The sequence below is a fragment of the Chlamydotis macqueenii genome, chromosome 3 (assembly GCF_036417535.1).
Source record: "Chlamydotis macqueenii isolate bChlMac1 chromosome 3, bChlMac1.mat, whole genome shotgun sequence".
Classification (NCBI taxonomy): domain Eukaryota; kingdom Metazoa; phylum Chordata; class Aves; order Otidiformes; family Otididae; genus Chlamydotis; species Chlamydotis macqueenii.
This window is the reverse complement of record NC_141558.1, coordinates 54316208-54337023: the sequence shown is the minus strand read 5'-3', so window position 1 is coordinate 54337023 and position 20816 is coordinate 54316208. Positions and strand designations below refer to the sequence as shown.

General features: G+C 39.4%; 1 protein-coding gene across 1 annotated transcript in view; it reads left to right on the top strand.

The window, feature by feature from the left end:
* CEP85L (centrosomal protein 85L) overlaps positions 1–20816 on the top strand; it is a 123395-nt gene that overhangs the window by 9617 nt on the left and 92962 nt on the right. Inside the window, exon 2 of the mRNA XM_086745173.1 lies at positions 7766–7927. Within this exon, the coding sequence (XP_086601299.1) occupies positions 7766–7927 (162 nt within the window). The remainder of the gene's footprint in view (positions 1–7765; positions 7928–20816) is intronic.

Sequence of the window (20816 nt, the reverse complement as noted above, 5' to 3'; positions counted from 1 at the left end):
ACTGTTTTGTATAGAAGACAAAGGTTTTATGGCTATAATTACCTATGATAAGAGATTTGTACATTTAGCCACTTCTGGATGGGGTTGGGGAGGGGTGGAACGGTTTAAATTTTTTAAGGAATTGCAGAGGCAAAAGAAGCTGGAGGTTTGGTGGCACAATCTCCTTAAAACTTAGCTCTCTTAAGAAATTGGAGCACAAGTTTATATTCCTTAAAATGTGACCCTAATCAGGTTCTTCTAATTGATACTGCCAGTAAGGCATATATTTACTTTGAGGATTGCATTTTGTGGGTTTTGTTCTTTGGGTTTCTCTCTTATACTTTCATTTTTCTCCTCTGCTGTTTTGTTATGTTTTTTTTTCTCTCTGGTAAGTGAATTCTTTTGCACGTGAATAGTACAGAGGACAGGCATGGGCCTTTCTATGCCAGGCAGTATGTTATCAGGCTGTACAAGTGAAGATGCCGGTAAAAAGGTGTGTCTATCTCTCTCAATATTCTTTTGTTTAAACTCTTCCCTTGTTCTTCTTTCCCTCCTTCCCTTTATATCTGTACATTTTTGTCTTTGTTCATACTTAAGATTGCTCTAATCAGTTTCCAGCTGAAAAAATGGGAGAACTTAGTTAAATAGCTTGCAGGCTCTGTCAAGAAAGCACACTAATAAAAAATATGAGTCCTCAGGATGAATCATACTTCAGCTATCTGACATCATAAAGTGCTTTTGAGAAACTGAAATGTAAAACTTCAGTAGTTAGGGCTGTCATTTCATCCCACTTTGCCCTGCTCCTTTTTGCACTGAAATTAAGCTGTATCATCCATCTACTGACAGCTGTGTTCATGTGAGAGGGGGGACTAGGACCTTCTGGTACTTCAGTTCATGGCCAGCTGGGAGAGCTGTGAGCTTCCACTACCTCCAGAGTGTTTGTGAAAAGGGTCCTGAAACTGTCATCTGGCCATCTTCCTTGAAAGCATTAGAAACCCTGTCTCACAAGTGTACTGCTCATCTCAGAAGAGGTTGCACTGTACACCTGGAACTTGTTTTTGACATTTGTATTAATAAAAGTTGCTGGGTTTTTTTTTTTTGCAGAAGGATCATAGAGATGAAGTGCACCTAGCAAGTATTTCTCTAGGTGTCAGAATTGGGATACCAGTCTTAACATTACTTTCAAGAGTATTTATTTGTCCATAGACGTTTTATTTTTGCCTATGTCTACAAGAAGTGCTTATGTGCCTGGTTCTTTTTATTGTGTCAGGATATCAGATTGAATGAATCCAGCTTGTCTTTTGCTTCACCTTTGACTGAAGGAGGCTGCTGTTGCACCATTCTATCAGCTGACTATCAACTTTAAAAAAAACCCAAACAACTATATAAATATGTTTAAGTATGACATCTGCTTTTGTATCTACTTTTTGGAAAGGGTTTTTTTTTCTTTTGCATTTTAAGTTCCCCTCCCTCCACTTCCTTTTTTTCAGTACTTAAGTCTTCTTTCCAGCAGTTGGAAAAAATAGGATATTTGTTAGCAAATAATTGCTGTGCACAAAACACACACCAAAGTGAGGTTTTCTTGAATCTTTCAGCAGTAATGATCTTGCAGCTGTGATGAGTAAACAGAAATGTTTTCAAACGGAAGTAAGTTTGTTTCTAAAATGCAGCAGACAGTTCACTAAGAGACCGTTTGTGGGTTTGTTTGTAGATTTTTCCTTTGGAAGAGATGTGTGGTTACTTAGCCCTATGAGACAGGGAGAGAGTGCAAAAGGGATGCTGCGAAACTTTGAAGGATTCGCTCAGAAGGTGGAAGGGGTGGGAAAAGTTGCAACTGGGATAAGTTCAGCAGTATCAGGGGATTGTATGAGTAGGCATGGGGGAACTGGGTTGAAGGTGGGTTGACTTATTTCGAAATACTATTGTTATAGTCTTTTAGCATAATTAGTGGGGCTTGGGGTAAAGTTGTTGATGGTGAGTGTGAAGCGAGTAACTTTGGCAGTGTGTTTGAGCTGAAATGCTGACTCTCTTTCCTTGAAAGAGCTTCAGGCAGACTTCAGTGCCATCATGACGTGAAGTATTATAGTACAGCCTGGTCACATCCGTAGTGACTAGAGTGAGCTTTGCATAGTTGTCATTTTTGATAGTGCTGTAGTGAGATGTCCCCTTCAGCTTCCTTTGGCTGTGTGAATTTACACTGGCTGTCACAGGTGATTCAATTCCGGTCACAATCTATGTCAAAGTCATGGTGTGGAATAGAAAAATTGTTATCCTTAAGTTAGGATGTGTCTACTGTGAAACGCAGTTGAGCCTTCTCCTGTTGCTTTCCATTCAGCATCTAGGTAAAATAACAGTATCATAGCTGTCACTTAAATACTTTTTACATTCAAGCATGTTAGAGGTATTTTAGGAACTGAATATAAAGACAGTGGTGTTATTTTGTATATGTAGATCATGTGAGATCTGTGTGTGTCACTGAAATTAGAAGTGGTAATGATCCAGAATTAACTAGGTGCCTTCCTGCCAGCAGTAGCTGAGAGCATTCTGTAATACACAGAAAAAGATACAAGTTATTATGGAGTGAAGTTTCAACAACTGTTCTCTTTTAATAAATAACCTACTTCCTGCACGTTATATACTTAGTTGTTAACTGATCTGTTTTAAATGCCTAGGCTGGAAACACAGCACTATGTCTGTATATTTAACTGGCCAAATTAAAGGACGCAGTCAACTGTTTGTGTAAACAAGGCTGCTTCTGGGATTTGTTTGGATCTTGGATGTATTTTATTTGTCACGTTTGTTATTGGAAATTACAGCCAGGTAGCATGACACTACTTTTCTTTGTCTTATGTTAAGTCTTACATAAGGTAGATTTTCATGACCCAGTAAGGAATGATCATAGTCAGATGGCAATATGCAATTTAGCAGCATAAATACCTGTTAGAAATTTTTGCTTGCTTTTCTTGCCCCACTCTTATTTTGGACAGATGGACACTACCTCTTGATTGGCAGATTTGAGATTAGAGCAGCAGGGTAAAGCAGGTGTGGTAGCTGAGCAGTGTTTGTGTTGTGGTTTAACCCCAGCCAGCAACTAAGCACCACACAACTGCTCTCTTACTCTGCCCTGGTGGGATGAGAGAATCAGAAGGGTAACAGTGAGAGAACCTGTGGGTTGAGATAAAGACAGTTTAATAGTGTCGTAGTTCAGCCCTGATCAGGACCAGAATATGCAGTCTCTCTCTCACTCCCCCCACCTTCTGAGAGAACAGGGAGAGAAAATATAAGGACACAACAAATAGGTAAAGCAAAAGCCGCACACACAAGCAGTGCAAAACAAGTTCATCCACTGCTTCCTATCGGCAGGCAGGCGTTCAGCCATCTGCGGGAAAGGAGAGCTCCATCGTGCATAACGATTACTTGGGAAGACAAACGCCATAATTCCAGAAGTCCCCCTTTCCTCCTTCTTCCCTCAGCTCTGTGTGCTGAGTATGATGCCATATGGTATGGAATATCCCTTTGGTCAGTTGGGGATCAGCTGTCCCAGCTGTGTCTGCTCCCAACTTCTTGCGTAACCCCAGCCTACTCGCTGGTGGGGTGGTGCGAGAGGCAGAAAAGGCCTTGACAGCGTGTAAGCACTGCTCAGCAATAACTAAAACATCCCTGTATTATCAATGCTGTTTTCATCACAGATCCAAAACATAGCCTCGTACTAGCTTCTGTGAAGAAAATTAACTCTATCCCAGGCAAAACCAGCACAGTGGGGCATCCCGTGTTTCTTCTCCGCCTCTTACGCTTGATTCTTTTAGTGTAGGCTGTTTGCTGCGTGAAAGATAGTGTATTTAGAGAGAGCTGTTGAAAAGGAGATGGGGAGCACAGAACAGGGTGCGTAACAATTGGTGATTTTTCAAGACTTGGTTCAGAAGGTCAGTTTCAAATAATGAAACTGATGAATGAATTTTTAAATAGTGACTTGGACTAATGAGTTCTAGAAGGTCTTATTTTATGGGTTATGTTTCCTTATTGCAACTTGTGTAATTGCCTTCCCTCAGTGATGGGGAGGGGGTCTGCTCTCTGGCACTTTGAATTGGATACACATGACTTACTGTTGAGAATTGAGTCTATTTCTACTATCTTGTTGCTTTTATTTTGTCATTTATGAGAGTGGGTTCAATTAGCTTTGAAAAGCTCTTTTTAATATAGTTTATTTTTGTAGTGGCCTTCTGTTGTGCAGAAGCACCATTAGGTCAGCAAGGTAAAACAATGATGCGGGTGCACTACGGAACATTAAAATGTGTAGACTCCTGGAATACGTAATTAGCTATCTTTTTGAAAAAAATGCAGCACATTTAATGTCAGGACTTCTATGGGAGGCAGAGAAATCATTTTTTGAAGTGATCATGTGAAACCGTGTTCTGTTGGTGTGCCTAGGTTAAAAAGCATGTATTCTTTACCTATTCAAATTCTGAAGCAATTCTGTTTCTTGGGACATATCCCTTTTAAATGCAGAGTCTGCTGTTGAACAGTAGAAGCCCAGTGAGCGAGAAAATGAGACTGTTCCACCCCATCCCATCCCCTGTCCACGCCTCTGTGTATAGAACAGCTATAAGGGAAAAAGGCACTGTGGGCACGCTCCTGCTGCGCACAGCCAGCCGTGCGTTACGAGGGGTAGTGAGAGGAAGCACCTGGGTGAAGAGACCCTTCTGGAGCCCAGAGCACCATGCAGAGTGACTTGAATGTTTCCCTGGAGAGCCAGATGGGATCTGGCAAGCCTGTGCTGAGCCAAAGCTAATAAAGTCTTGCTGGGCTCATGCTGATCTGTGTGTAGCTATGTGTGTACCAGCACTTACCTCTTCAGGCCTCCCAGCTCAAGGATCAGGCTTCATGATTTAACGTATAAATGCTGAACTGTCCCTGGATGCAAAGGTGCTCCAGGAAGTGTTGCAGTAATTTTGTGTTTTGCCAGCAAGTCAACCTGGACCATGTTTCAGCACCACACTTGAGGCTTGGTGTGTTCCCAAACTGTGTGCCTGTAGGTGTAAAATTGAGTCTAGATTATAGTAAGGTATTTTGTGATGCTTTTTATTTCCTTAACTTACAGTACCTATAGAGATCCTGATAGGGATGACTGTCTGTCCCCTTTAGTATTTTAACCCTTTTTGTCGAGTCTAATTGTACTGTATTGTTGCATCTTTTGGGACATGTTGCAACAATATGTTTGGAACATGAGAGACTCTGATGTGATGTTAGGAGAATCTTCTTTGTAAGGAGGGTGATTAAATGCTGGGACAGGCTGCCCAGAGAGGTTGTGAAATCTGTGTCCCTGGAGGTATTCAAGACTCAGCTGGACAGGGCCCTGAGTGATCTGATCTAATTAGCTTGGCTTTGAGCTGGGGTTTAGAGTAGATGACCTCCGAACATCCTTTCCTATCTAAGTTACTCTATCATCCTGTGGTGTTTTTAGCTTTTATTCCTCAAAGTTCCACCAAAATGGAAAGTATCTCTCTCTTTTGGGGGGCTGTGTGTGGATGGTTATAGGTTCACATACTGAACGCTTGTCTAACCAAGAGATCTAAAGAGTTTGACACTTAATTCTGTGTTGGTTTAATGTGCAGTAGTGATAGCATTATCTACTGCATTTCTTGTAACACTTATTTAATGCCGTAAAAGCTGAAATGTCACCAAAGAGTTCTATTGTGGAGAGCAGCATAATAAAGGGTAAATGGAACTAAATTTGTCTTCTATAAATATATTTTAAATGTCTCCTAAATCAGAACTGTCCCTGACTTAATTAGCTTGGGCTCCCATAAGCTGACTTTACTCTTGCTGGCATAGCTACATGCAGCTTGAGAAGTATGAAGTGGAACTCTTGTGGAAAGTAGAGAGGGAGAGATGGAAAAATTACTGTCCTGAAGCAGCCAGATTGTTTAGTGAAAAATGTACTGGGTGGAAAAGGGGAAGAAATGTCCCAGTTTCCTACTAGCTGTATGGGAAACTATCACATTTCTGTATGTAGATGATGACACAGAGAGACTGGTATGAAGAATGACACCTGGAGTGGTATTTGCTTAGGATCTTGACTGGGACCTCCTTACGAGGTGTGACTGGTGAGCCACAGGCAGTTGTGTTCCTGTCTGGCTCCTCTGATCTTCTGTTCTGCTACCTCATTCTTCGGCTGAAAAGCTACTCGGTGGAATAATTAAGAGGAAAGAGACTTTTGGGGAGGAAAAGCAAAAAGTTTAAGGAAGAGAAGGAAATACATTGCACAAGGTATGGCTAGAGTAGAATGAAGGGGAAGGAGAATGGAATGATTCTGAAGACTGTGAGAAAAAATGGGAAAATGTGTTAAAAGGAAGAAGAGGCAGTAACTTCAAAGGAGAATGAAGTTGAGACAAGTGAGATGGACAGGCATATCTTAAGACTTCCAGGAAACTATTTAACAGAAAGCAGACTGTCTTAGATTTCATGTTACAGTTAAATAGTGCATACAGTAAGGAAGCATGTACTGTATTCCTTAATGAACGAGCGGCTTGATGGACAGCTGTTATTGCTCTGGTTAGTAGATCTAGTGATTTGGCTGCTCTATGGGGAGTATGTCTGTATTCATATATATATGGGAGAGGTTATAGGTATGCATACATATGTATTCATTTTTACATCCTTTTCTAAACTGGGAAACAAGTACAGCTGGAAATAACAATGATCAGCAGATATCGTTGCAGAGGCAAATTGCTATTATGACTTTGGATGAACACTGCTGAAAATGTTTAAATGACCTAAAAATAACCACATGTAGCACAAGAGACATTGTAAGTGAACTGATACTTCATGAGTCATTTCCTGCTGAAAGTGTTACGCAAAGCTAACTGCTAGAGGGAGTATATGAAATTAAGAGCAGGCCATGCTTCTCCCGCCCCCCCCCCCCCCTTTTTTTTTATATGGCTCTGCTGGTTTGAAGTGTGAACATATTCCATCTATAAACAATGCTCAGGTTTAGATATTGGCTACTGGAAATTGCGATGGTCCTCTGCGGTTGTACTCTGGTGTATTTTCCCTTATGTGATCTACTTACAGTCAGTCTCGTTCTCAGAAATTCCTTCAACAGAGGAACTATTTGCTGCTTTGAATTGTGCTTTAAAATTTAATGCTTTAACAGTTATTTAAATAAACTCCAACAAAATGAAACAAACCATCAGATGGATAGATGTCTCATAAAGACAGCTTGCATGAAGCTATTATGTGCCTGCTTGAGTTGGTCCTCTATCTTTTGATAACTGAAAACTACTGATAACAGTGAGATATAATGAATTACTTTAGATATCCGTGTTAATGATTTCACTAGGTTTATTTTATCACCTAGATCATGTGGTTTATGCACAGTTGGAAATTACTGTACTTCACTGGCCAAATCTTTAGCTGGGTTTTGTCCTAAAATTGGTTCATCTGTCTGATTGCAGTTAAATGCTTGCAATGCAAAATTCTACTGTGAGTTGAGAATCAATTCTAGGATAGGCATCATGTGATAAATATCTTGTTAAAGTTAGTACAAGAATAGTTTAAGGGTTATGTTTTTAAATAGTAAAATAGTATTTACTGGATTTTTTTGGGGACACTTCCACCTGGCAAAAGGGTTTTAATTTAAAAAAAAAAAAAAACCCAAAGATTGGCACAGAGTCTGACTCAAACCTGAACAATGAAACATGAGATTCAGTTTTCATCTTGACCAATATTTTGTTGTTGACTTCTGTACTGTATCTGTGATGACAGACTTCTGGCTTCCTTTTTATAGGCTCAGATTATTCCTCAGTGGGATGGTTACCTGGTACTGAATCCCTGTGGCAGTCCACAACCCTTTCGTCAAGCAGTCAAAGCAATCCTGTCAGAAGACACAGTATAGCTTCCGACAGCGGGGACACTGGGATTGGTACCTCCTGTTCTGATAGTGTGGAAGGTGAGTTGACGCTGTTACGTTTTGGATATTTCTGAGAGAGAAATTATCCAAAATGCTTTAAAGGTATGTTTTGCAGAACAACGGGACTTTTGCAAAGCTGTTGAGCGCGTGCTGTTCTTTGTTTTCCTGGCTGGACCAAGGAGTTGTTTTGATGAGGTTTAATTAATTTACTTCTGCATGATTTGTGTGCATGAACTTGCATCTCTGCCACAAAGCTAGTACTTGTGTTAGATGTTTTGATAATTGCAGTTACAAGAAGTGCCTGATTGATACAGAGAAGTTATATCTCGTACTACAGCACTTGATAAACAGGTGGTAAAAGCAGAAAAACTTTAAAGGGAGTTGAAAGGACAATGCTTTCTGCTATTTATTGTGTGTCAGCAAAGAAAGCTTACTCATTGGGGCTGGGAGGAAAATGGGGCGTGTTGTCTTCTCATTTATTTCTTCTGGTTGAAAATGTTTACATTTTATTGCGTGGCATTTGACACATAATCAAAGATCTTTAAGGAAAGTCAACAATATCTAAATGTTGTTAGAATTTAGTTTGGACTAAGTCATGATTACTCAAAGCTGATCTCACCAGTGAAGGGTTCAGCCTTTAAGGTAACAGCATATCTATAACATTAGCACCCTCCCTGTGGAATGTGTCACTGGAATTAAGCCTGACTGAGAGAGACTAGGCAGTAATAAGGTTTGAGGTTTTCTTCTTGCACAGCCTTCTTTTCCAGTAAGATTTTCAAGACTAAGGTAATGACAGCGGGGCTGTGGTATACTTTTCTCCAGCACCTTTCTATGTCTCTTAAATGTTTCAAAAGGGGTAGCTGAAATGAGGAAAAACAGGAAGGGTTGGTAGAAATGAAGTAAGGAATGCTGAATCAATGTAAGAGACAGAAGTCTCTGTAAGGGGGGCTGAGCATTCCTGAGGAGAGGTCTGAATGCCTGAGAGTGAAGTCTGTCAGGCCTCTGCACATGAAGAAATCCTTTCCACCCTCTTCCCTTTGCATCTGTCAGTTGGAAAGGAACTCCATAGGACAGTCCTCATAGCTCGCTTTCTACTTACTTTTACTTCTAAACATTTATTGGCTTTGGCAAAATAAAGACTTTAGTCAAATACTCAAATTCTTGGATGTAAAACTGAAATAGTAAATGGTTAGTAATGCAGAAGCCTTACTGCTTTTTCTTTTCTTTTTTTTTTTTTTTTCCCCCTGAGATAAAGGGAGAATAAAGCTCTCTCATGGTGTATATATATAGATTTACAATCAGACTCACTCAAGTGTTGCAAAATAGTATTTTAAGATGTAGCATTTGAATTATAAAAGTGTTCTTCCCCCCACTCCCCCGCCACGCTTTGAGGGCTTCCCCATTTGATGGGTGGGAGGAAGGAGAGGAAATTAAACAGTACCTCCTCATCAGATGTCCTGGCTGAAAAGGAGAACAGAACAACTGTTCTTGGGGGCAGGGAGGGGTGGCGCACTGATACAATCACAAGTTTAATAGGCATTTGTTACCTGTTGGATAACTCTGTCCATTTGCATGCTTTTAATAGAACATTGTTACAAGCGGCTTTTGGGGTTTCTCAAAGTAAAATAAAGAGGGGAAAAATTGCAACAGCAGATAGTTCGTGAAGTTTGTGCCTCTCTCAGTGCTTGACAATGGTCAGTTCTACTGTATCCTTAAAGTTATTGATTTCCTGCCAGTTTGTTTGAAAAACTTTACAGTAGCAGAAAATAAAATATTGAAGAAAAAAAGAAGGGAAAACTAAATGTAAAATGAAAGTTAATGGAAGGAGCATATGACAGGTTTGGAAAATGAATGTATATGTACATTTTTAGTGGAAAGTGCTGTTGCCTATGATACCTCGTTGTCTACATCTCTCAAGCTGCCCCCTTCTCAAATCCACAGAAAGAAAAGAGTATCATTGTGACCTGTGGGACTGCCAGGCCAGACTAGTAATTACAGACTTGGTGCTGGCCATCTGCTCTCAATGTGGTGCTTGGGAAGAAGCCCTTGGGGATTTTTCAGAGGGGAATTTTTTTTTTTTCCACAAATCAGCAGATCATTACAATTTTTAACAATGCTTGGAGAATGAAATGTGACTTTGCTATTTCCTATTATGCCTACTAAAAATAAAAAACTTAATTTCAGAATTAACATCTGATTTAATTCTGGAAGTCACAAATGAATTTGTGCAGATGTGTAGTTACTAGTAAATATACTGGTGCAGGTAGTGGAGCTGGTTTTACTCGTTTTCTTTGAATCTTAAATGTTCCTTTAAACTTATTCTTCGTCTTCTTACTCATACTTCATTTCAGGAGCATTCATTCTCTTTGAAAGTGCAGATTTTAAAGAACAGTGCAAAGTGGCTCTTGTGTTTGGCTGAAATCCATGTGGTTTGGAGGGGAAATGGGTTTTGACAAAGGCAAGAGGAGGAGAAGTCTTTTACGTTAAAATTTATTCAGTTGGTTGTCTCTATATTACATTGTGCAAAGGCAGGAAAATTCGGAAATGAAATGACTAGTTCAGTTTCATTATTGAAGTTGAGCAATGTTGATGTGCACAGAGGGAAACTGAGGAGAGAAATTTAGAAATTGTAAATGTGAGGATGTTAGTTTGGGTAGAATAGGTACTAAACTTCTAATTCAGAATGCTCTTAATTTAAGGAGTCCTGTAAAAAGATATTTTTATGTCTGTGTACGCTACAGTTAATGGGGTTGGGTTGGTTGGTTGCTTGTTAGTAAGTGGTTCTGGATTTAGATTAGCTTTTGAGTGAGATAAAAATTATTACTGTATTCTGTATGGAGCAGGAGCAAAAGATTTTGCTACGGTCTTTTCCAGGTTCTTTTATTTTTTTAAACTTACCTCTGTTTGTAGGTCAACTCTGTTATTACTGTTTTCAACTTAGCTTGTACAAATCTGACTGAATGGTTTACTCTTGGAACTGGATTGCAGGTAGTCTTCAGAAAAATCTTCTGTTCTCTGTTAAGAAATCTGGTTAAAGTGAAATGTAGAGCCCTATCAAACTGTTGAAAAGTTCCTGCATTTCTTATGGAGTAGGAGGTTGTGTTCAGGATGAATTGCATGGAAGAAATGGCTTTAGTTGGTGGCCAACAGCTGATCAACTGTCAGTGAAAACTATCTGAACATTCCTGTTCTTGTTTTCCTTCTCAATGGCAAGTCTGAAATTGGCAGATGTAACATATGTGGCTTATGCTTAGAGGGACAAAAGACAACTCCCAACATCAAACAGCTAACAGCTGTGCTACATGTAGGTCTTTACATATAGGTTGCCTCTTAAAGTTCAGACTTTCACCATAAGATTGTTGATACTATTTCAGAACTGAAGCTAAAAGAGGAAGCAAGGTTAAGGGGGAGGTAGGTTGCAGAAAGAAGCCTCTTAATGAAAAAGTGCAGGTATAAAGTTCTGAAAACTTTTGGTTACAGGATCTTGTGTCTTGTCTTTGTGCAGCTCAGAAGTCTTTCAAATGGAAGCAGATTCCAAAAAAAGTTGTAAAATAAATATTTAGAGTTCTTTTCCTGTAGGAGATGTGATGGTAAACTTTGAAGTTATAACTTCTCTAATTTTCTGTCTACATAAAAAGCATAGTCTAGATTAAAGTGCTTCTTTTGCAATTTAGCATGTCTGTTGGGGAAAACAGCGTGAGATACTGTATGGAAATGTGCAACGCACTAACGAAGCGTGGTGTTTCCTATTCTTCGTCAGCAGCAATAGCATTTATACTTACAGCTTTAAATAACCCTTGTGGCACCTAGGCCGGTATCCGTCAGTCTCTGTATAACCATTCTTTCAGTACTATTTTACATAAGAAATGTGAAGTCTATATTTTAAGCGTTTTTGAGACTGGTTTTATTTTGGTTACTTAATTAGAGAATCTGGGTCTTACTGGAAATCAAATGGGCTGTAAATCTCAGCAGAGCTCTTTCCCTTCTGCACATTCTGAGTTTTGCCTTTTGGACAAGGGGAGATAAGAGTTAGATAATGATGTGACAAGGTACAGGGCCCAGGACTCTTGCAGGCCAAAGCATTTTTCTCCATCAGATAAGCTTGCTGTGCAGTGGAAAGTTCCGTATAAAGCAGATCTTTCTTCCTTATTATTGAATAATATTCTTGATTTACCATTTCTGTTTGCAAATTAATAAGTGTGAAAATTAATAGAATGTTAATTTCCTGGAAGAGAGAAATTGGATGCAGAGGATCAAAGTTACTACTTTTTTATTGGGAAGTTAGTGTCCTACTAGTTTAACTTTTTTAAAAAACCCGTTTTTTTAAAAAAACTTTTCCTGTCCCCCTGGTGGAAATGTTGATTTAAGATGGATGGGTAGTTGTGTGGTTTTTTAAATATAGAAATCTGGATAGGCATGATCTGTTCCTATTTTAAAGCACTGTTCCATAGCTGTATATAGAGGTTGCCTTTGGGAGAGGAGTTTGTCACAAGTAGTGGTTCAGGGGGTGTTGTGAACTAGATGCAGCACACCTGATAGATTTTCACTGGTTTTTTATATAGATATAACTTCTCTGGAATGCTTACCTAATAAAACAGGACCTTATTTTAATGTTATGAGGTCCAGGGGAGGCTCTTGTCTCACATTTTGAATGGAATATGTTACCTTTCTAACTGATTAAAAAAAATCTAATTAGTCCAGTTAAATTGTAGTGTTTATTGGTACACCAGGGAACGTGGTACACCCAGCTCCAAGGGTATTTTATTTTGCTATTTCAAGCACTCTTCTTCCAGCAGGCCCCAAGTATGATATTCCAACACTTCCCTGCCCCCCCCCCTTTTTTTTTTTTTTTTTTTTTTTGCTGAAGGAAAAAGAGAAAAGTTAATAAATATGGCTGTTGCATATAGTGAAAGGCAGAACTGGATATCAGGAGACAAAATCTAATTATGAGCATCTTGGGGAGGCTCTTTAGTTCAGCAAGCTGCTAAAGATAATAGGATTGAGAGTGTGTACAGGTCAAATACTAGTTTGCACTATCAGTTTTGATGTCAGGTGCAGTAGCACAAGGATCCTAGATCCTGAGAGGTGGCAATGTACTTTGTGCTCATTGTCTACTGTGCTCAGTAACTTTTGAAGAAGATGGATTTTCAGAGAAGTCCCTGAACTTACTTAAGTTGTACATACTCTTTATGCCTTTAGATCCTGGTAGGTAGGTGACGTGAGTTTGCTGACGTAGGTCTTTTAGAAGTTAGAAAATAATGATGTTTGAGGCATTCTTCCTTGATTTCCTTCCTTCCTCCTTGCCAAGTCTCACGTTGTGAAGCAGTGTCTTGCCCTCTGTGAGTCAGCCTTATTGTGTTACTTGAGTATTATCTGTCTTGACGGTCAGGAATGTGCACTTCATTTAAGCTTGTACTAGACTATATTCCTTGTAAAAGAGGTGCTGTCATCTCATGCTAGAATGAAGTGTCGGTGTTTCTGAGGGGAATATAACTATTAATGTTCAAAACTTGGCTGTTTAATTTTTGAGGGTTTTTTGGTAGGATTTGTACAAAATTTAAATATGGATTATTTTGGAATTCTAGTAACGTATTTCCAGGATTTAATCAATAGGAAAAAATGATGTTAACAAGTCTCCGCTAAAGACATGGGGAAGTTGCTTCAAGAGACAGTAGCATACTCCCTGTGTGAACCTGCGTACACTGCATTTGAAATTGGCTTGAACTAAACTAAAGGCACTCACTAGTTCCATATGTGAATGTTCTGCCGAGAGAAATAGATGCTGCTTTAACTTCATACTTTGCCTTCTTTTGTGATTTTCTCCGTAGAAACAAGCTTACAGTATGCACATGCTCAGTTTGCCTCACATACAAAAATACTTGCAGGATTTTTCTCCAGGTAGTGGGAGTGTTTTGCCTAATGCACTCGGTGAATTTTGCCTTCAGCTAACATCGGTGCTTGATTTTTAGAAAGACAACTTTTGTTTATTCTAATCAGAATGATTAGAGTTATTTCAGTGAAGAAAAAATTGTGCTTGCTTAGGATTTGGCAGCATTCACTTTGATATTGTGCAAAAAGTTATTTCTATCATATCTATTTTGGAAGCTGTGTCACTGTTTGAGTTCTATCGTAATGAATATGTTTGAGATGGTGTGGGAGGTTGTCCCCTGCTGGCAGGTAAGCCTCCACGCAATCTCTCTCTCACTCTACCCCAGTGGGATGGAGGTGAGAATCAGAAGAGCAAAAGCAAGGAAAATACCCCAAACTTGTCAGCTGAGATAAAGTGAAGGAAATAATAAGTGAAATGATAAGGAATAATAAGTGAAAGAAGAAGCAAACAAACAAAAATCAAGAGATGCAAAAGCACCACCAGCAGACCGATGCCTAGCCAGTCGCCGAGCAACAAATACTTCGGAAAAAACCTGCCCCCCAGTTTTATTGCTGAGCATGACATTATATAGTATGGAATCTCTGGTATTTCAGGTCAGCTGTCCCAGCTGTGTCCTCTCCCAACCTCTTGTGCACCCCCTCGCTAGGGTAGCAGAGGCCTTGATGCTGTGTAAGTACTCTTTAGCAACAGCTAAGACAATGGTTTGTTACCAACGCTGTTTTGGTCACCAGCAGCGCAGTAGGGGCTGCTATGAAGAAAATTAACTCTGTCCCAGCCAAACCCAGTACGATCTATGCCTCTTATTCCATATAATTTGCATCACACTCAGGTGAAATCTCAGGGAGTTGTTTTTAATATGTCCTGTAATCTGTGTTTTTGGAGTGTGGTGGATATCTGGCATTCTGATGGGAAAACAAGGAGCGTCATACGATGATCTTGTCTGTATTTAGGTTAATATCATGGGACCTGGGTGTGCCAAGCATTATACATCTTTGTTGAGAGATTTCGTAGAGGACTTTGCATTTCTCCTTGCTAGTGTTATGTTAAGGAAAACTCTTTGGCCTACATTCAGCAGCTTTGTAACTCAGGATTTAATGAAGCAAATGGGAGTTAGATCAGTTTCTGAACAGCAAAAGAGAGGAACGTTTTGAGCCTTAAACTACCTTTGTATGAACACTGGAAACATTTTGTAGCTACTCAATATTTAATGTACAAACTCAAGTAACGTTTGCAGCCTTATCAGAAAAAATCACAGGACTCCTTTTTAATCCTTTCCACTATAGACAGCGTAGTGTGCTTAGTGATAAACTTTTAAATCCCTGAGTTTTAACAGTTTTACAGCACTATGTATTTCTGGAGGGCTTGTGCTTTGCTCTTAGTCTTTATTCAAAAGACCTATTTCTACCTTAATGTATGTACAGATAAAACTTGTTTTTTTTTTTTTTTTTTTTCCTAGTATAAAAGTCCAGTTAGTGTGTTTAATGGTTATCCTTTATTTTAACTGTGATTTCAGTGTACTGATGATAAGGATTTTTTTTTTTTGTGAAAAACCTTTGAAGTAGAATGTAAAAGCTCCCTATTAGAGAACCTTTTTCAAGGCCTCACTTGTGATTCTGTGAGCCTCTATGAAAAGTCAAATGGATTTTTTGCATCAGTTTTGTCGGTATAAAGGCAGCAGTGAGGAAGAACTGTGCAGAGGCCACTCTTACATGAAGTGTAGTTACTCCATCTCACTTCCTTCATTACTGACTTTCTTCAGGTTAGGGGAATTAAGTGTCTGAATAAGGAAGTGAGAAATAGGCAGCAAAGGGCAAGTCTGACTAGTTAGCTGATGTTTTGAGTGGAATGATGCAGTTTGAATTTTGGGGACTGGTAAGGGGCGGCGGGGGGAAGCCTGCAAGCAAGAATGCTGCCCTGTCGGCTCATGGTGGAGTTGTTTGCAGGAACCTTACCTGAGTGGTGGTTGGTAACAACTGACCTGTTCACCTTCAGGCAGAATAGGTGCAAGTTTGTTGCTTTTGATAGGTTAAATTCCTTGCAGAACCGTGACTGTTTTGTTTTTAAGGCAATAATTATTGTCATTGTGCTTTTTTCTTCTCACCATCTTGAATGCTTCTTACCCAATGAAATTTAGAAGGAAAATTGTTGTGGGTTTTTCCCAATGCAAACATAGTAAAATGAGTTTTTTCTTTTTTTCCTTCTAAAGGCTGACAGGTAAGATTTTACTATGACAGTGATTGCATTTGTGTCAGCTGCAGTCATGGAAATCTGCATTGTAGAAGTATAATCAGCTACACAGAGGTTGCTTCTTTGCCTCTGGAAAGGAACAACCCCTCATTCTAGAAAGTGTCTTTCGAATGTACTCTTGGCAAATTTGAAAGTATGAAAACTATAAATTGATATGACGATGGAGTTAATCTGTATTTTTTACGTTATATTGAGCTATGAACAGCTATCAGCGGTCTTTCAGTTAATTAGAGGCTTTTTGCTTTCTTACTGGTCCTTTGATTTTTTTTTTTTTTTTTTTTTAGGAGTTGTGTTAAAAAGTTATACAGATGTATTTTTTTATTCATTCAGATTGAAGAGATAACTAGGACATGTAATTTGAGATGAGCAGAAGTTGGAATAAACCTAGGAAAAAAGTACTCTGACCTGCAAACATTTGTTAATCTATAAGAGTAATCTTGATTTATTTTTCACAGCAAGTTCTTCCAGTTTTAGGTAATATTACAGCAATTAGAATTCCTGCTAAATATTTTTTCTTACATGTGGATGTTAGTTTTTGTGAGTATTGTAGTCCTTAGGAAGTCCTTAGGCCCCCCCCTACTAAACAAAACCATGACAGTATGGTAAACATAATCTTGTCTTCCTTCTGTGTTGAAGAGGAAATTGCAGATAAAACCCTGGTCATTTATGTTCTGTGGTATTAAATTTTCTCTGCTCTGTTTTTGTTGTCCTTAGACACTTTTAAAGCTCCTGGAGCTGATGGTCATATTCTCACACCATCACATTGCATTCTCATGTTGCTCGTAAAGGTTGCTTCTCGTTTTACTTGCACAGTACCTACAGTCTTTGTTTTTCACAGCCTTGTACTGAGTGCTTGTTTTTGAAACTAGAGGATTTGTGTCTTTCTGTAGGTACAGTTATAATAGCTAATTTGTAGTTATAATAGCTAATTTACCCAGAGTTACAGTTCTCTTGTATTTTCAGCTAAAATACAAGTGGAAAAGTATCATGTCATGAATTAATTGTAAATACAAGTACTTGAGATTGAAGAAGATTTTCCAATGACTGGATGATAAAGTGAAATAATCATTAACATTGAGCATCAATAGAAGAAAAAAAGACCTTCCAAGGTAGAAGTGTATAAGATAATTTAATTTCTTTGATAGCTCATAATTTTACTGTTCTTTGTTCTTACCAGTAGTGAGGTTTTAGGAATGTGGTGAAAGAAGGTTCTTTATTCAAAATCTACTTACGTTCAAGCGTAATTGGTATGAAATGTATCAGGAAAGTGAAGGTGAGAAAATCTCCAAAGTAGATGTTCCTCCATTTGGAATCTACCTTTATAGCTGTATATGAAATATAATATTGTGGATGTCACTTTAAAATAACCTGGAAGAAGTCTGTACATAGTCTGAAGAATAGTCTTGGTTATACAAACCAGTTTTTGCCAGCACCATACGAACTATTTACTGCATTCATTTGGATGTGCCAGGTAGCACCAGCTGACCTGTTGTGCGGATCAGCAGTTGGTATTTGGATTGAGAGCTGCACTGAATTCAGAACTGGGCTGAAATGAACTTATTGCTTAAGATCTGTTTCCTTGTGGCTCTGTTGTTAAGATTTAGACAATATCAATAGTGTTGGTACTGCCAGGGAAAAAAAAAAAAAGCCTAAAAACTGGAGGCTCTGTGTTCCCTTTTGGCTGCAGGATGGTAATTGAAATGTGGCGGTAAACAGCCATTTGATTGCAGGGTGAGAGCTGGGACCCTTTTCCATTTCTCCCTATTTTATTTGAGAGAAACTCTTTTCACCTCTAACTTTACAGTAAAAGAGAAAAAGCATCTTACTACAGATAGGACACCTGGATATACTGCAGTTTTAAGCCAGGTACTAAGAAAACTTTAGGATATGTCTCAGTTAAAAAGTACCGTTTTTTGCTTTGTCGTGATGACTTGTCAGTGACACTGAAAAAAGAATGTGTAAACTTCAAAAGAGTAGGTTTTAAAATGTAGCTTTTTAAAATATATTTTTTATTTATGTAATAAGTCTTGTCTGCTGCTCTTCGAAATGCTGAGTTTTCTGCCTGAGATGTTCTTTTTATTTCGCTTAAAGTTAGATCCATTTTGTCTGGTTATAGATCCTGGACTTGCTTTTGTCCAGAATGACATTGACTTAGAAGGCAGAAATTGAGCCTTATCCTGTGGATGGCAGAATATTGGCCCCTGTGAGTGGAAACTTGTGTCTTGATTTGACTTGCCCCTCCACACACCTTCACCCTGTGCCCCCAAACCGTTTTTGGTGGTGTGGTGGTTTGTGTGCTGTGTTTTTTCTGGTTTGCTGGGTTTTTTTCTTTGGTGGTCGGTTTTGGTTTTTTGTTATGTGTGTTTTTTTTTTTTTTTTTTTTTTTTTTTTTCCCCAACCCCCAAGCAAAAACCACAGCTCTTCTTTCCTGTGAAATTTTCCCATGTTCCCCACCCCCACAATGATAGCAAATCCTCTGAAGTGACCACATGGAGGCTTTGTGAAGGTTTGCTAGTTTGTTTTAGTACCGTCTATTGATACCAGAATCATAGAACAGTTTGGGTTGGAAGGGACTTTTAAAGGTCATCTAGTCCAATCCTCCTGCAGGTAGCAGGGACATCTCCAGCCAGATCAGGTTGCTCGGAGCCCTGTCCAACATGGCCTTGAGTGTTTCCAGGGATGGGGCATCTACCACTTCTCCGGGCAACCTGTTCCACCCTCAATATAAAAAATGTCTTCCTTATGTCCAGTCTGAATCTGCTTCCTTCTATGTGGAAACCATTACCCCTTTTCCTGTCACAACAGGCTCTGCTAAAGAGTTTCTCCCCGTCTTTCTTATAAGAGCCCTTTAAGTATTGAAAGACTACTCTAAGGTCTTCCCAGAGCCTTCTCTTCTCCAGGCTGAACAGCCCCAACTCTCTCAGCTTGTCCTCGTAGGAGAGGTGCTCCAGCCTTCTGATCATCTTTGTGGCCCTTCTCTGGACCTGCTTCAGCAGGTCCATGTCCTTCTGATGTTGGGGGCATCAGAGCTGGATGTGGCACTCCAGGTGGGGTCTCACCAGAGCAGAGTAGAGGGGCAGAATCACTTCCCTCAACCTTCTGGCCACGCTCCTTTTGATGCAGACCAGGATGCGGTTGGCCTTCTGGGCTGCACCCACACATTGCTGGCTCTTGTTCCGCTTCTTGTCCACCAGCACTCCCAAGTCCTTCTCCTCAGGGGTGCTCTCAATCCGTTCTCCACCCAGCCTGTATTTGTGCTTGGGATTGCCCTGATCCATGTGCAGGACCTTGCACTCGGCCTTGTCAAAATTCATGAGGTTTGCATGGGGCCACCTCTCCAGCCTGTCAGGGTCCCTCTGGATGGCATCCATTCTCTCTGGTGTGTCAATTGCACCACACAGCTCGGTGTTTTCAGCGAACCTGCTGAGGGTGCACTCAATCCCACTGTCCGTGTCATCGACAAAGATGTTGAACAGGGCCGGGCCCAACACGGACCCGTGAGGGATGCTGCTCATCACTGGTCTCCATCGAGCCATTGAGCTCAACTCTTTGAGCGTGGCCACCCAGCCAGTTCCTTATCCACCCAGTGGTCCATCCGTCAAATCCATGTCTCTCCAGTTTAGAACTTCCATTAAAGATGATTTTTCCACTGCATTTTTTTTATGTTCTTATGTTTAGTTATCTTTTGTGTAATTGGTTGAAAAGTTTGTCACATTCTGCTTATGAAAACAAATACAACTTACGTAATGAATAGCTCTTTAGTGAATATTCAAGCCTTTTTTCAGAAAAACACTTCGAGGCAACTAGTAGGAAGTGTTACTTGCATAAATCTCATCAGTGTCTTCTGTGTATGATTGTGTATTGTTTTTAAAAAATCTATCAACTGGAAAGAGCAGGAAAAAATACCAGAAGGCTATTTAGGTGCACATGTAAGAACAAAATTATGTATATTCTTAAAGGGAGAAAGATGATTTGCCATAAAAAATGCATTGTGTTTTATTCCCTCTCATGCAAAAACTTTCTCTCAGACAGCAGTCCTCTGTGCTGCTTTTTCTAAGTTTCTCCAAATAACAGTGAAAACCAGAATGACATTTTCCATAGATATGGTATTTTAGTAGGTGGCTTGATAAAGAGAATTGTAAAGTGGGTGTGCTTTTTTTTTTTTAAATATCATACAGAATCACTGTAGTTCTATGAGAAATTATTTTGATTATGTAAACTGGGATGGCAGTGTTAGGGTGGTGGTAAACTACACCAAAGACTCTGTTAGTAGTCTGATGCTGTCAGATGAGTAGAAACACAAAGATTCTTGTAAAAGATACAGGAATATCTTTTCTAATTTTAGGTCAATTTCTACTTGTTTAGCGTATGTCTGCTGTTTCTGTGGTGTTCAGCAAGTGTATCCTCTTCTGCGCACCAGTCTCTGTGCTGCTGTTGCTCCAAACACTTAATCCTTGCAATAGGAAAAAGTGGTAACAACAAAATACACTTGCCAGGTGTTAGTAACTTGTTACGTTTATGAATTACATAAATTAGCATCTCCCTCATTGTTAATTATCCTTATTACAATATGTTTCTTGTTCTTTGAGATGACTGGATGGATATTTATTTTATTTTTTATTTTATTTTTTTACTCTTGTGGCATTGAACAGAAAGCTTGTAAGCATGTTGCTATCAAATTCAAGGAATTGCAGAAGGCCTTTTCTTTCCCCATCAGCTTACAGTCCTAGAAGAAATCACAGCATACTCTCCTTGGCAATATGGCTCTGAAAAAGGGATGGAAGTGGAAAA